This window comes from Trichomycterus rosablanca, chromosome 5 (assembly GCF_030014385.1).
Source record: "Trichomycterus rosablanca isolate fTriRos1 chromosome 5, fTriRos1.hap1, whole genome shotgun sequence".
Classification (NCBI taxonomy): Eukaryota; Metazoa; Chordata; class Actinopteri; order Siluriformes; family Trichomycteridae; genus Trichomycterus; species Trichomycterus rosablanca.
Window position 1 is genome coordinate 32,314,704 of NC_085992.1, and position 16,220 is coordinate 32,330,923.

Consider the following 16,220-nt stretch of genomic DNA (forward strand, 5'->3'; position numbering starts at 1 on the left):
GACAAGGGTTAGTATAGTTAATAAAAATCAAACTACAAATTACTAGAATTCCAAAATTAAGGACTATGCTAAAAGAATACATAATACAATAACATTACAAGAAAAGAATATTTTTCTTTTTGTAATACTCACATTGTAATATTCAAATATGTGTAATTTGCTTGAGCACACTGTTCACATTCAACCACATAAAATGTTTAATTTAAGTATCATTGCTTAATTGTATGATTAGTTATATGTTTAATTCATATTTAATGTGCATTGTGTATTTTCCTTGATTCAGAAACAATCAGAAACAAAAAAAATGCTCTATAAGGTTCCATAATTTCCATAATTTAAAATTAAATTTAGTTCCCAAAGTAAAAAAATGTCACGTGTTTTTATTGTCCATATATGCAGATGAAATGCACTGTTTAAAGGAGTAATGTATGTGTGTTAATGAAAACGTTCTTGATAAGTTGTTGTCTGAAACCTTTACACACACATACACACACATAGCAAAAGTACTTAAAAACTGACAAAAGGACTTTAATTTTGGGCTGGGTGTTTCACAAATACAAAAATGGTGATTTAATCAGTTGCAGTTTTGTGTGAGTTAGATAACGCAACCCGAAATTACTTAAAATATTACAGTTTTTAATACATTTAGATTTACTAATATTGAAAATGTTTCAATCATTTTTTTGTTTTGTCATTGGTCTGCATGTACTGGTAATCTTAAATTCTGAATATCAAACTACTACAAAATAACTATCAGGTGCCCAATTTTACCTTAACAGTAGTTTAAATCTTTCTTAGGCGCTTACTTGTATTAAATTAAATTAAATTATATTATCAAAAAACAGAATGCACATGTCATTACATAACCCTAGCCGAGGTGGGGGGGGGGGGTAGCATTGCACCCTTAGTGGCTCAAGCCTGGTAAATAGGAAAATTGTGTCATCAAGGCCATCCGACTTAAAAACTGCCAAATTAAATATGTGGACGAATGATCTGTGGCGACCATTGGTCAATCCAAATCTTTCGATTTACTAAAGTTGCTTTGCTAAATCTTCAGCTATTATTGGACAGAAAATGTGTATTAGTTTAAAGCTTAATTAACATTATTAATTAACATGATCTACTGCCTTTTAAAATTTACACATTTAGTGGTTAGGTTTGAGGGACAACCCCCACCAGCACTTGTGGTAAAACTTTTTTGTGAGACCCCTTTATTATGAAACAAAGTATAAAAGGGTTTTCCAATACCAAATGAAACACTAAAATTGACCAAGAAATTTTTGCACTTGGATGTGTAAACTATAATCGAGCATAAATGTTTCGTTTTGGAAATGCAGACATGGTCTTATAACATTCTATAATAATATCATGTTTTGTAGTTTAGAGGGAATTTATATTTTTCCTCCTATTCTTTACCTAAATCTGCACTAGACTGCACAGTTTTTTTTTTTAATGATTTTTTACATTCGACCAAATCAAGAAAAACATTAACCTGCGTGGCTGTGTTTGCCAGAGAAGCAGCATTGTTGCAGGTCTTCAGTACAGGGCTAGGGGGCAGCATTGTGCCTCTTTCTGTCCTTCTCTCTTAACGGCCTTTAAAAAAGCAGCTGTCCCGAGATGCTGGCGGCTCTGTAGCCTGCTGGAGGAAAGGTGTTCAGTTCTGGCTGTTCTGCGCTGCTCAGACACTGAACACCTCCCAAGGCAAGCTGTAAAATGTTACACAATGCATTCATGCGCTTCATGTCTAAAACTAGGGATTTGTTTACAACACCAAAAAGTGCTCACTGTGCTCCTTTAAAAGGCCAGTTGTGCAAACTTTCATGAAAAGAGCAGGTATAAAAGAGACACATGCTACAGAATTAACTCTTATATACATGCACACAGCAAACTCTAATTTAATTTGATAGTCAAAATTTGTTGTGTGATTGTAATGCACATAGTTAGCATTTTCTTTACCTGTTTAAATCATGTATTATTTGTCAGTGTTGCTTCTGTGTCCACTTTGGTTTCTTCCACCTCTTAAATCATGTAGGTGGTTTGGGTTCTAGGTGTCACTGTAAGTCTGTAATGCCCTGAGGTAAACTGGTATTCCATCCATGCACACCGTCTATTTTACAAACTGTGTTTACAGGATAAGCTCTGATACTACCACAACCCTGACCAGGATATCAGCAAAAAAAATAATTTAGTATGGATTTGGTAAGGTGAACATAAATGCTGTTTTATTTATTTATTTAGTTAGTTTTAAATGAGATATAGTACAATATGAAAAATTCTTAGATTTTGTCCACAGCAACAAGGCACTTATGTCTTTTTTTGTATCTTTGATTAGTTATTTATCATTTAAATTAACATCCATCCAAATACTACACCTCCATCCTGCCAAGGCGAACTTAATGCCAGTACGAACGTTGTGTCTTTTTGAAACATTTTCATTTTTTACCCCTGCTTTATCCTGGTCAGGGTGGCGGTGGATCTGGATTCTTTGAAAACACTGGTCACAATGTAGGAGTTAACCCTAGACAGGGTTTTAATCCATTGTGGGGCTTCGGCTGTACTTGTTGGGTCTTCTGGGGTACTGGGTGATACTGACAAAATTTTAAAGATCTGTCTATAAAACGGAATAGATATTAGAGCTAAACACTTACAGATAGACACATGCTTTGTCTGTATTTAAGAACTTGAACCCCTGGAACTCAAGCTATACTATTACCAGTAATGTGGCTCTTACTGTTTCACCACACAAGCTCATTTATTATATGTCGTAGCCCTCACTAGACAGTAAACACACAGTCTTTTAATTAGCTTGAAAAGGCTATTCATTACTCATTGTTAATTATATGTATGTTTACTTTATTTTATTATATTTTTTAATTGATAACAGATAGTATTAATAGTTAATAGATAATAGTTGATAATTTATGTAAGAGAGTCATGCTGGACATGCAGAAATAGATGGATGTATCTGCTAGTAAAACATTTTAGTGCTACAGTTGACTGTTAGCACTAATTGTAAGAGAATTAATCACTTATTTCTCTAATTTGCACAAAATGAAAATCTAGTTTTTGAATTAGCTGGTGAGAATCAAAAGCCAGTCAATATGCATTTATGAGCCAGATCTGGCCTGCAGTCTGCTAATTTATTAACCCTGTCACACTGCAGCTGTTTCTGATGTTTTATCAGGAATTAAATCCATAACAGAGAAAATACCGAGCTTCTGAAGCAAAAGAATAAGTGCTGCAGGTAGTGTTGCTGCAGCAAAGTTTCAAGGTCTGGGGTTCATTTATGAGCTTTAGTTTTTGAGCAACTGAGGGAGTTCTTTTTGTCCAGGCTCTGTTCTTGGAAATGGCTGCAGATCTACAATAACACTGATCAGAATGAACCAGTTACTGAGGATTAAACAAATGAGTTATTTAATGGAGTATGACTGCAAATAAATCTACAACAGGCTAATTACATAGGTATATTTATTGATGATGGTGATTGTAGCATGGTGGATTTGAGAGAAAAAGGGCTCATTTTTGATTGGCACTAGAAAGAGGGAACATTAAGGGCTTCCAGTGTAGTCCACTGGCCCATTGAGATTAAACTGGCAAACCCTCGGGCTCTTATTTTTCCAGATCTCTGTGTACTGTCTGAGCTGCCTCTGGATTCTAAATTGTCTCCAGTAGTCAAACCCAAGCTACCACCCACTCTAGTGAAAGAGATGCCAGTTCTCATAAATACAGATGGAGCTAGTCACACTAAGAATATTTTTTGATTTCTAAAAATTGTGCTGCAACAGTTCCCTGAATTGCTGAAATGTGACAGCTCATCTTTACACTAAAACTTACATTATTTTATTTGTTGGAAATGACCAGAGTTTGTTTTCACAGTTAGTTCCAGAATCATTAACACATTTTATTAAGCTAATAGCTACATTACAGTAGTGTTCAAAAAAATAGCAGTGACTTTAAAAAAGTGAATAAAGCACAAAATCATTATAATAACTTTTATTTCCATAAATGCAAACGCAAAATACTACACTTTCAATTCTAAATCAAAACATTAACTAAATGTAGCCAGTTTGTGTTAATCCTTTACAGAAAGTTAAGAAAAATGAATATTAGTCTGTTCAAAAAAATAGCAGTGCCAGCATTTTTCTTTAAAAACTAAAAAAATTTATCTATAACATGAAAAAATGTTTGAGGTTTCACTTTACTTTAAATTACTGAACTAATATTTAGTGGCATAACAATTGTTTCCGAGATCTGTGTTGCATGGAGTCGACCAACTTCTGGCACCTCTGAACAGGTATTCCAGTCCAGGATGATGAGACTACATTCCACAGTTCTTCTGCAATTTTGGGTTTTGCCTCAAAAAAACGTGTTTCAGACGTCAGCCCACAAGTTCTCTATGGGATTGAAGTCAGGGGATTGGGCTGGTCACTCTATTACCTCAATCTTGTTTGTCTGTAACCAAGATGTTTTGGGTCATTGTCATGTTGAAACACCCATTTTAAGGACATTTCTTCTTCGACATAGGGCAACATGATCTCCTCAAGTATTCTGATATATTTAAACTGATCCATGATCCCTCGTATGTGATAAATAGGCGTAACACCATGGTATGAAAAACTTCCCCATATTATAATTTTGTACCACCATGCTTTACTGTCTTCACAGTGTACTTTGGCTTGAATTCAGTGCTCGAGGGTCATCTGACATACTGTCTACGGCCACTAGACCCAAAAAGAACAATTTTGCTTTCATCAGTCCACAAATGTTGAGCCATCTCTCTTTGGACCAGTCAATGTGTTCCTTGGCAAATTTGAACCCATTCAGGACATGTCTTTTTCTTAACAACGGGACTTTGCAGGAATTCTTGCTTGTAAATTGGCTTCACTTAATCATCTTCTGTACTCACTGGTAACTTCAGATGTTCCTTGATCTTTCTGGTGGTGATCATTGGCTGAGCCTTTGCCATTCTGGCTATTCTCTGATCCATTCGAACAGTAGTTCCACGCTTCCTTCTGCGTCTTTCAGGTTTTGGTTGTCACTTTAAGGCATTTTAGCTGAGCAGCCAATAATTTGCTGCACTTCTCTGTATGTTTTTTCCCTCTACAATCAACTTTTTAATTAAAGTACTCTGTTCATCAGAACAATGTCTGGAACAACCCATTTTACCCAGTATTTCAAAAGGAAATGTGCTATGACCAACCTGTGCAACATTTGCCACCCTCCTACCTTAAATAAGGGCCAAAATTGACACCCATTCTTCTGCAGAATGAATGACTTCACCAATTGAACTCCTCACTGCTATTATTTTGAACAACCCCCTTTCAATCAATGCTTCGATTACTCAGAATGAACGGCATGCATGTCATAATTGTTGGGTTTGTTTTGTTTTCATTACTCTACTACACTTTCAAGTGAATTTTTTGCTATGTAGAAATATCACTTCTACTAAAAACAGTGATTTATCAAGTTAATGGTGTTGGACTGCTATTTTTTTGAACACCACTGTATATAATTACAATGACAAATTTACTGTTCATTCAGCTATAGGGCGGCACGGTGGCAAAGCGGGTAGCACTGTCGCCTCACAGCAAGAAGGTCCTGGATTTGATCCCCAGGTGGGGCGGTCCAGGTCCTTTCTGTGTGGAGTTTGCATGTTCTCCCCCCACAGGTTTCCTTCCACAGTGCAAGTGAGGTGAATTGGAGAGATCAAATTGTCCATGACTGTGTTCGATATGGCCTTGTGAACTGATGAATATTGTGTAATGAGTAACTACTGTTTCTGTCATGAATGTAACCAAAGAGTGTAAAACATGACGTTAAAATCCTAATATACAAATCATTCAGTTATAAAAAAAATAGTTTACATCTCTTGAAACTTTAATGAACCTGACCAGAAGTTTTAAATGTGCAATCAATCAGTTGTTTGCTCCTCCTGTCTGATACCTTTTAACTGTAAGATCTCTTCATAAGCTGTATGTGGACCATGGATTTTGCTGTAAAATGCAACCAAGAAAATGTCTGGAAAATAATACTGTGTCTATTGTGTGTGTGTGTGTAGATGGATAGAGAGATGCTTCCAACTTGGTAGCAACAGTTTGGGAAAGACTTGGGAGTGACTGTGTCCTGTGTACAAAACAAGGTTCATAAAGACCTGACGGGACTTGTTTGGTGTAGCAGAACAGATCAGGCACAGAGCCCTGACCTGAACCTGACCGAACACCTTTGGGATAAAATGAAACATTGATTACGAACCTGGCCTTTTATATACAGCACCTACAGTCCCTGACAGAAGTCTTGTCGCGTAAGGACATAGTAACTTAAAATGGTATATAACATTATTTGTAATCAATTGTTACAATAAATGGTTCACTTTAATGTCAAGGGCTTTCACATTAATAACTGGGTGCAAAATGAAACTGTCAAAAAGTGTCCTGATGTCCACAGCTTGGTAAAGCCCATAACATCTGCTTTTGCAAGGACAAAAGTCTTGTCGTGTCTTTAAATGATTCAACCAATCACAGATTAGAGCTTCACCTGGGACAAATAATGTAATTAACACATTCCCAGGTGTGTATAAAAAGAACCCCAGCACACCAGACTTTCATGTGAAGTGCAACCTGACCTCTGACAACATGCCAAAGATTCAACCACAAACCAAAGTGCTGATCATCAAGACCTTGAAGACCAAGTCTGCTGCTGAGGTGGCAGACATCTTTAATGTATCCAAACGTCAAGTGGAGAGAATAAGAAAAAGATTTCAAGAAACTGGGGACGTTCATGACAAGCCCAGGTCAGGCAGACCCCTTAAGACAACTGTTCGAGAGGACCGTTTGTTGCTTCGACAGTCTAGGGCCAGCCCTTTTTCAACTGCAGCGGAGCTACATGAGAACTGGTCACCAGAAAACGCTGTATCTACAAGAACAGTTTGCCGAATTCTTTCACGCAGTGGTCTTCATGGCCGAATTAGTGCTCAGAAACCAGCATTATACAGAAGACAACAAAAAAATCGTGTCGCATTTGCCAATGCCCACAGCTTGCAGAAAGGATGGACAGTGGAAAAGTGGCAGAAGGTTGATTTTTCTGATGAATCATCCATTGAACTGCATCCCAATCGCCGCAAATACTGCAGAAGACCTGTTGGAACCCGCATGGACCCAAGATTCACCCAGAAAACAGTCAAGTTTGGTGGAGGAAAAATCATGGTTTGGGGTTACATCCAGTATGGGGGTGTCCGAGAGCTCTGCAGAGTGGATGGCAACATCAACAGCCTGAAGTATCGAGACATTCTTGCTGCCCATTACATTCCAAACCACAAGAGAGGGCAAATTCTGCAGCAGGATGGCACTCCTTCTCATACTTCAGCATCCACATGAAAGTTCCTGAAAGCAAAGAAGATCAAGGTGCTCCAGGATTGGCCAGCCCAGTCACCAGACATGAACATTATTGAGCATGTCTGGGGTAAGATGAAGGAGGAGGCTTGGAAGATGAAACCAAAAAATCTTGATGAACTCTGGGAGTCCTGCAAGACTGCTTTCTTTGCCATTCCAGATGACTTCATCAATAAGTTATTTGAGTCATTGCCAAGACGTATGGATGCAGTCCTCCAAGCCCATGGAAGGTCATACACGATATTAATTATTTTTTCCAAGGCACCATGACTTTATGTTCTAATGTTATTGTAGCATGTTTGTGTATTCAAAATAAAGTATATGTATAATTTCAACATTATTTTTGTATACGACAAGACTTATGTCCAAGCAAAATCTGACCTTTCTGTCCTAATTAAATGATAAAACTCAATGAATGATACAAAACTTTATTTTGGTATAATAAGCATAATCTAGAGGGCTTTGCCTTTCATATAAGCCAGTTCTGATTTCAATTGATCAACTACAAGTCAAGTTATTATTTGTTGTTCCTACAACTTGGATAAGCGACAAGACTTCTGTCAGGGACTGTAATTACTTTATCTGTCTATCTATTTATCTAGCTATCTATCTAGCTATCTATATATATATCTCAGGCGGCACGGTGGCTAAGTGGGTAGCACTGTCGCCTCACAGCAAAAAGGTCCTGGGTTTGATCCCCAGGTAGAGTGGTACGGGTCCTTTCTGTGTGAAGTTTGCATGTTCTCCCCGTGTTTGCGTGGGTTTACTCCGGGTGCTCCGGTTTCCTCCCACAGTCCAAAGACATGCAAGTGAGGTGAATTGTCCTAAATTGTCCATGACTGTGTTTGATATAACCCTGTGAACTGATGAATACATACTTTAGTGTAACTAAACTGTAACTTCAACTGTGATGAATGACAAAATACTTACAAATAGTTTGAAGGTCTTGACAGACAGTAATGATTAAATATAATGTACTGATGTTTAATTGATTTTTTTGGCATTAATAATGAGCCTGGTGTTTCAAAATGCACCAGTATGTAGGATTGTGGAATCTACAATCATTTGTGGTCATCTCAAAAAATCATGAATAAAATTATTGTGATTGTCCAATTACTGAATTGTTGTAATAAACTTGTTTTCATATCAACCAGTCTTATTATGCTTAGTACTCAGTCTTCTTGGACAAACTCAGGCCTTGTGGTAGGCACACTGCAGTTCTGTGGGTGAGGAAGGAAAGTGGAGGAAGCAGTAGCGGCAGTCCTGAGTGCTTTACACAGGCATGCCGTGTGTGAGCTGTGCTGGCTTCAGTTAGTCTGGGAGCCAGCAGATGGTGTCCTTTCACCAAGGCCAGCGGGGAAGCACAGGACGAGGGATCTGTCTGCCCTCCGTCTACCCTCAACCCCACTCTCTCTCTTTTTCCACTTGCGCACCCAGCAGTGGGCAGAGGCAGCAGTGGCCAGGCCGCTCCAGCTCAGGCCAGCCCCATGCACTAAGCTGTATTAAAACCTAATTAAGTTGCGTGCCAGTAAATAGGGGGAGGTTATTGGATTTGCTGCCTTAGCTGCTGGACGGCCTTCTAATTTAATCAGACCCCTGTTGCTCGTCCAGCTTCAGCCAAAGCGCGAGAAGAGTTCACCCTCTTTTTTTGTGTCTTTCTTTTGATTCGGAGGAGTCGAGCACAGTCGAATGTGTTTCACCAGGCAGTTGGTTCTGAGGGGTTTGACCTCTTTCCAGCAACACTCACATGTGAGACAGCAGCATTTGGTGCTACAGCTTAAGGGCACTGTGATTGTTTAATAGGTTAATGTATTACATATGCTTCCAGAGGTGGAGAGGTACAGATGATACTGTGTATGTCAGAGTGAGTGAGTCGGGGGAATTAGCTACCTAATTACACAACCAGCTTAACTTCTTTAGCACACTTGACCTCAGGCTCTGCATTTGGCTGCTGTTCCCGACTGCACATGTTCTGTTAAATATCTGACATTCTGTACCAGGCACAGAATTAACCGAATTCAGCAAAAACTACATTGATTTTAATATAGTTAAGAATATCAATTTAACTACAAATATATGCTAAATTTGTATTTTTATTCAAACATTTTATATATTAAGTATTTATTTGTCTTTAGTAACCGCTTTACTTCAGTGTAGTTTACCTTTAAATAATGGCTGCAAGGCATAAATACACACTGGACAAGATGCCAAGCCACTGCAGGACAACACACGCCCACATTTACTCACTCATTTATATACATTACAGATACAGGAAAGGCAAGTTTATTTATATAGCACCTTTCATACACTGTGGTTATTCAAAGTGCTTTACACTATTAAAGTTTAAAAAGATGTAAAGAGAATATAAAAAAGTATATATTAAAATATGATGAAAGCGAATATGAAGAGAATTTGAAATTAATTATTTAAGTATCTTTTAAGTAATTAAGTGTTTTTTCCTAGTCCAAAATTCCATATATATTTTCTTAATATGAACTTAAAAAAAATGATCTCAAACCTTCTGAATAATGCAGTTTAGTACCATTTTACATTTAAACCTTTAAAACATGGCATATGTAAATTTACGGGGACAGTGGTAGCTTAGTGGGTAGAGCTTTGGGCTATCAACCGAAAGGCTGAGAGTTCGAATCCCAGCTCTGCCATTCAGCCACTGTTGGGCCCATGAGCAAGGCCCTTAACCCTCTCTGCTCCAGGGGCGCCGTATAATGGTTGACCCTGCGCTCTTATAAAACAAGCTGAGATATGTGGAAAAAAAGAATTGTATTGTACTGTACGCCTGTATCTATAAATGACAAATAAATTATATTCTATTTCATCCAGCCCTTTATTTGTTATGTTTTAAGAAATGACTGCTCAGATTAACATTTAACTTTTTTACCATGTTAGGTGGTATGACCCCAGGACCCCTAATCTATTAAATATTTTAAAATTATATGTTAAACTTTATTTGCGTTGTCAGCTCGAACATGATATAAACTACATAGATTGTTCATAGATTATTCAACAATTTTTATTGCATTACATTTATTTTCTACATTTTCTACATAGTAAAGTTGATGATCTAGTTAAATGACTTCACCTGTTGGGCTAAGCATTACAGTAGTAAAGTCTAGAAAGCTTTGTACAGATCCTAGAATTTGAGTCTTGTATTACTTGCAACTTTCTGAGCAATTACAGGTGGCATTTATACCTAATTATATGCACAGACAACTTTTAACTTGACATGACGAATTAGTACATCTACTGCTCCAAGTGTAACAAGAATATCGGAGGCCAATCTCTATTCAAACTGCTACTTGACTTAAAAATAATAACTATAAAAATAATAAATTACTGTTTTTCAGCTATGATGTGTTGTTTTTTTGTCTTGTCACCCTCCATGCCAGCTATGTGAGTGCCTGCTGTCACCCGTAACTTTCCGAGTTAATTCTGCATTGCAGTTGCTTTTGGACACATATCATGCCAGCTGTCTTGGTAAACAATCCTACCATCTTTGTCCCCTTTGACTTTTTTTTAAAATCCAGATCTCTTTAACAAAGATAAAAGAATGCTTTGCTAAATGAAGCTAAAGCTGGATATGTAGACAATAGCAGTGAATTGGGTACAAGCCAGTCTCTGGAGGTGGGCAGCAGCAGTGGCGCCAGTCCTCCACACAGCAGGGCCTGAGCTTGGCACAAGATGTCCTCAATCCAGAAAGGGTGGATGATAGGCAAAGAAAGAAGATCAGAAGAAGAGACAAGAGTCTTAAGACTTGTTGCCCATGGAAGCTTAGACTGAGCAGCCTCTTCCAAAGCCATCACAAAGCCCAAAATAAGAGAGGGAAGAAAGAATGTCAAAGACAGATCATTGTCAAGCATAAGGAACCCAAACTTGAAGTAGTCACCCACTGAAACAGGGTGGGGTGGGGGGTAAGAGAGAGAAAACAGGGTCTGCACAGACGGCAGTAGCCTCAGCCAGCAGGAGCAGGGCATCTGTCCTCCCTCTAAGCAACAGCTAGAGGCCTTCCCTCTCCTCCCTCTGTCCTACACTGCTGGAGGATTATTGTGTCCCTCTTTTTCTCAGCTCTGGCATGCTGATATGCAGAGATCTGGGACAAGCTTACAGTCGGACTGAAGAGCAGGCTGCAGGAGTCAGATAGTCACTTAATTTCAGCTTTTCCAAACCATTTCATGTATTTGCCTGTAACAGCTTACAGCAAACTTGTACGCTGTATTTTTCTCAAATCAGTAATTATTCACACCCTGGCTAAGTAGTTGAGGGTCTGTTTTCAGTCATGTAACAGTACTAGTAAAATAATGCCACCACTACTAGATTTAAATGTTTGCAGACAGTTGGGTCCATGGATTTTTGCTGTTCACAGCACATTCTGATCCTACCAGTAATTCATTAGACCAAACAGTGTTTTACGCCTGTGCCCACTGTAGCCTCAGATTCCTGTTCTTGCTTGGATCTTGTGTGATCTAATGTTCTTTTCTGCTTACCATGGTTGTAAAGAGTGGTTATCTGAAGTACAGTATGATTTTTGTCAGCGTGAACCTGCCTGTCAATTCTGTTATTTACAAAGGAGTTGGGCACTCAGATAGCGCAGCTATGTACAGATGATTTTAAACTTACCAATTCAAGTTTTGACGGTGCTAGTGGCGTCTCTGACACAGTTGTCTGAGGGAGAGAAAGTCAGAGACTTGATTCTGTTTGCAGCTGCATCAGGTTGTAGCTGTCTGGTTGAGGTGTTACTCTCTATAAGCTGTATGGCCTTCTGCAAGAATCTAACACTGAATGGTGTAATGAAGCGATCAGTAAAATAAGTAAACTGAGAGAAATATAGGGGGGAATGCGAAAAAAAAATCCTGAAGTGATTGGATAATTATGTGAACCAGATACACAGTTTTTTCATAATGAAAGTGCCAATGAGCACATGTATCAGGTCAAGTAAAATCTATTTGTATAGTGCTTCTTACATTAGACATTGTTTTAAAGCAACTTTACAGAATCAAAGACCTGACAAACCAAAAAACCCTGTTGAGCATGCTGAGGGAGACAGTGGCAAAGAAAAACTCACTTAAATTACACAAAGAAACCTTGAGAGGAACCAGGCTCAGTAGGGACCCATACTTCTTGGATGGCCTGGAGGATCGTTTTAATTAATTAGAATTAAACTAATCATACATACACAAAAATAAGTTATAACTAGAGAAGAAAACAAATGTGAGACCTTAATTATTCAGTCCAGTTTTTGATAAAGTCTAATAGTGAGTTGTGAACAATTTGACTGCAGACATGGCAGATTCCTGTCATACGTATACATTTTCTTGTTTTTGTTTATTCATTGCAAGTTTTGTCCTATTTGACGATAGAACTCAGTTCCAGTAAAGTTCCAGTGGCATCCAGCAAACGTTTGTGGTTAAATGCAGGAGAAGCTTTTCTTATAGCAAGACGTTTAGTTGATGGCTTCTGTCTATCTCTTTTTCTAATATCTTCAGTAATACAGCAGGATTTTGGGTTTGTTGTGTAATTGCAGATTGCAACAGCTGGATCAGCACTGTCAGTCCAGCGCTCAGCAGGTAATGGAGCTGCTCGGTAGACAGAACCAGCTTATGCAGGAGAGGCAACTTCTCAGCGAAGAAATACACAACCTGCGGGTAAAGGTGAGATCGCCACTCTCAATGATTTCTTGGTGACAAAAATCTAAATAATACTCTCCTGCCTTACTGCCATGTTTAAAGTCTATAGTTTTATTCTTATTGCATTGTTTTACTTACATATAAAATTACATGTTTGTAAATGTAGTTAAAGTAAAAAAGGGTAAACATTTTGGGTTCCCCTCCATTTATTCATTTACTCATTTACCTAGATCAGGGTCACAGTGGGTTTAAAGCCTACCAGGAAACACTGAGTGCACAACTGTAATACACACTGGACAGTGCCACGTTTTTCCAAAACGTCAAACCCGCAACATTTCAGTTATATAAATTTAGGGGCAAATAAAACTCTCCAGTGTACCTACTGCATGTTTTGGGAGGTGGACGAAAGCCCACATGACATGGGAAACACAGACCAAACTTCTTACAGACAGAGACCAACTTCTTTTTATTTTTTGTTTCTTTTTGTTAAATAAGCATTAATCAGTTTGGTTCTGAGGTTGAGGGTATATTAATTGCAGGTGTAAAAAAACAGTGTAAAGAAAGGTTTAAAAAAGAAGTTCTGCAATAAAAGAAAAAATAATGTTGTCATTGTTTGGAACGATTTCATGCAACTAACATTGTGAAGGTCAAGGTGTCCAGGTGAGGTAAATGAGAAGCCAGTTGGCTCTTGAGAAGAGGTTGATCTAAAAGCAACATGAACAACAGTTGGAAAAAAAAAAAAAAAAAACAATAAGCAATGAACTGCACTGCAAATACACCGGCAAATAGTATTTGGACACCTGACTTGAATTTGTTGTACATCCTATTTCCCCCTTTTCAGTTATAACAGCCTCCACTCTTTAAATTTTGGAGTGACATGTAGTTTGTGTTTTGCTAAAAGCAGACTCAGCAGAATTTATTTCCTTCAGTGTGCATTCACCAGTACCTCGCTGCCAGTGTTATCCACACTGCAAGTGTTATGCACAAATTTGCACCCCTAGTGTTAGATGTATCTTTTCACCATATAAACCATAAATAGAAGACATATTATGCAATAGTACAGAACTACTGGTACACAGACTGCTTGTGTATAGGCAAGACTGTGTTAAAGTCTTAGGCCACATTTAGACTTGTTTTTTTTTTTTGTTTTTTTTAGCAATGGTTTAATGACTATCTATCTATCTAAGCACTCCTGGTCAAGTCTACAGAGGCAGCTAGTGTGTGCTCAGCACTGATGATTACCACCCACAGTTTTGTCCCAGAACAGCTCCATATTGCTGAATGACATATGATGGTCTAACTTCAGACATTATTGAATCAAATCTAATGATTTCAACTGCTGGTTTGACAAACAGCTTTATGTCTGTTTTTTATTCCCTCATTGTATTTCAGTATATTTACTGAGCCTGTCTAAAAAATGATGAAAGTCACAAACAAGTTTGCAATCACAAATGGTGTCATTTACATTCCAACTGCGCTAATAGCACGTTTAAACCGCTTCCACGTCAGCCGAACGAGAGAAAGAGAGAACGAGTGAACACAAGTAGCACAGCAGCTGGTAGCTATGGCTGCGCATCACGCAAGACTAGGCGTCCACAGATGCTCATCCAGATTGCTGCTAGAGGCGCGTCAGCAACAGACAGTGACTAGCCGCACACTGACATCTGTAGGAGATTATGGCTAACAGAGCTCCACTCCTCAAAGCGCCTGCGCTCACGGCTCTGTTAATACTGCCATGCTGTTGTTTTGTTAGGAGATAGGTGAAAGTTAGCAGCTCCGGATCTCCCTCCGAGCCCTTGGTTTAAAAAAAAAAATCCACATGCTGCATTGAAATGACTCCATGGAAAGTTCAGATTGTTTAGTACAGGAACTTCAAAGACATTTTGGAACATCTTGCGGTTTAATAGAAGTAAAACGGCGAGTCGACTGATTAATCATGATGTTTAAATTTTACAGTGCATCATAATATTAACTTCTTACAAATGTTTTTTCTTCATGCCTAAAGAACTTTTTGATTCTTATTAATATAATATAGATACATGAAATTATAACTCCCCCTACTTTCTCTTGCAATTTTTTTGTTGTTGGTTTGTTTTGGTCTTGCTTTGACTTTTACAATTTACCGGTCATTTCTTAACAGCATTTCAGATAGTAAAAATCTATTTCAATCTCTTTTTTTATAGCCTTTGCCTGCTTTGTTGACCTTACTTACCTTCATTTTGCCATTCTTAGTCAGGTTGCCACAGAAACCGATGATTGAAATGTATTACGCTTTTACAAATTGGCATCAGCTGAAAATTCCTAATGACAATTTTTAAAGTGCCTAATGGGTCAATTAAGTAGATTTCCTTATTTTCTTTAAACATTAAGTTCTATTAAGTAAGATTTTCTTTTTTTCATTGAACATAAAGTAAGTCTAACATACACAGACTGAGGTTGCCCAAAAATTTGTATAAACTAGTTAATTATAAGCTGATTAACTGTTAACTGTAGTCAGAATTCATTGTTTAAATAATTCTGTCTGTTAAAATTGTCATATTAACTCATTTCAAACAGCTGAAACTTTTTAAATTGAGAGTGCAGTTACAGATCTCTCACTTTCTCACCATACACTATATGGACAAAAGTATAGGGACACCCCTGCTCATTTTTAAATTCACGTGTTTTATCAATGTTTGTTTGTTTGTTTATTAGGATTTTAAAATCATGTTTTACACTTTGGTTACATTCATGACAGGAAAGGTAGCTCATTACACAAGGTTCATCAGTTCACAAGGTTATATCGAACACAGTCATGGACAATTTAGTGTCTCCAATTCACCCCACTTGCATGTCTTTGGACTGTGGGAGGAAACCAGAGCACTCGGAGTAAACCCACGCAGACACGGGGAGAACATGCAAACTCCACACAGAAAGGACCCAGACCCACCTGGGGATTGACAGGGTTCATACGGGTGCTGGAAATCCTTGAAAATGCTTGAATTTTAATGTCGTATTTTCCAGGTTTGAAAAGTGCTGGAATTTTGGATAAAGTGCTTGAAAATGCTTGAAATCGTAACAATATTTCTTTCACCACAAATAGCTATCTGACTTAATAGTTCACTTATTAGTTAAAGAAATAAAAAAAAGTCGCAGAGCCTAAAATGAAAACCGCTTCGCCTGCGCCTTGCTTGCGCCTGTGTGTAAGAGT

The 16,220-nt window shown here is 38.0% G+C and overlaps 1 protein-coding gene across 1 annotated transcript in view; it reads left to right on the forward strand.

Annotated features, from left to right (window-relative positions):
- sdccag8 (SHH signaling and ciliogenesis regulator sdccag8) overlaps positions 1-16,220 on the forward strand; it is an 84,731-nt gene that overhangs the window by 64,015 nt on the left and 4,496 nt on the right. The window contains exon 18 of the mRNA XM_062996001.1: positions 12,928-13,054. Coding sequence (XP_062852071.1) covers positions 12,928-13,054 — 127 coding nt within the window. The remainder of the gene's footprint in view (positions 1-12,927; positions 13,055-16,220) is intronic.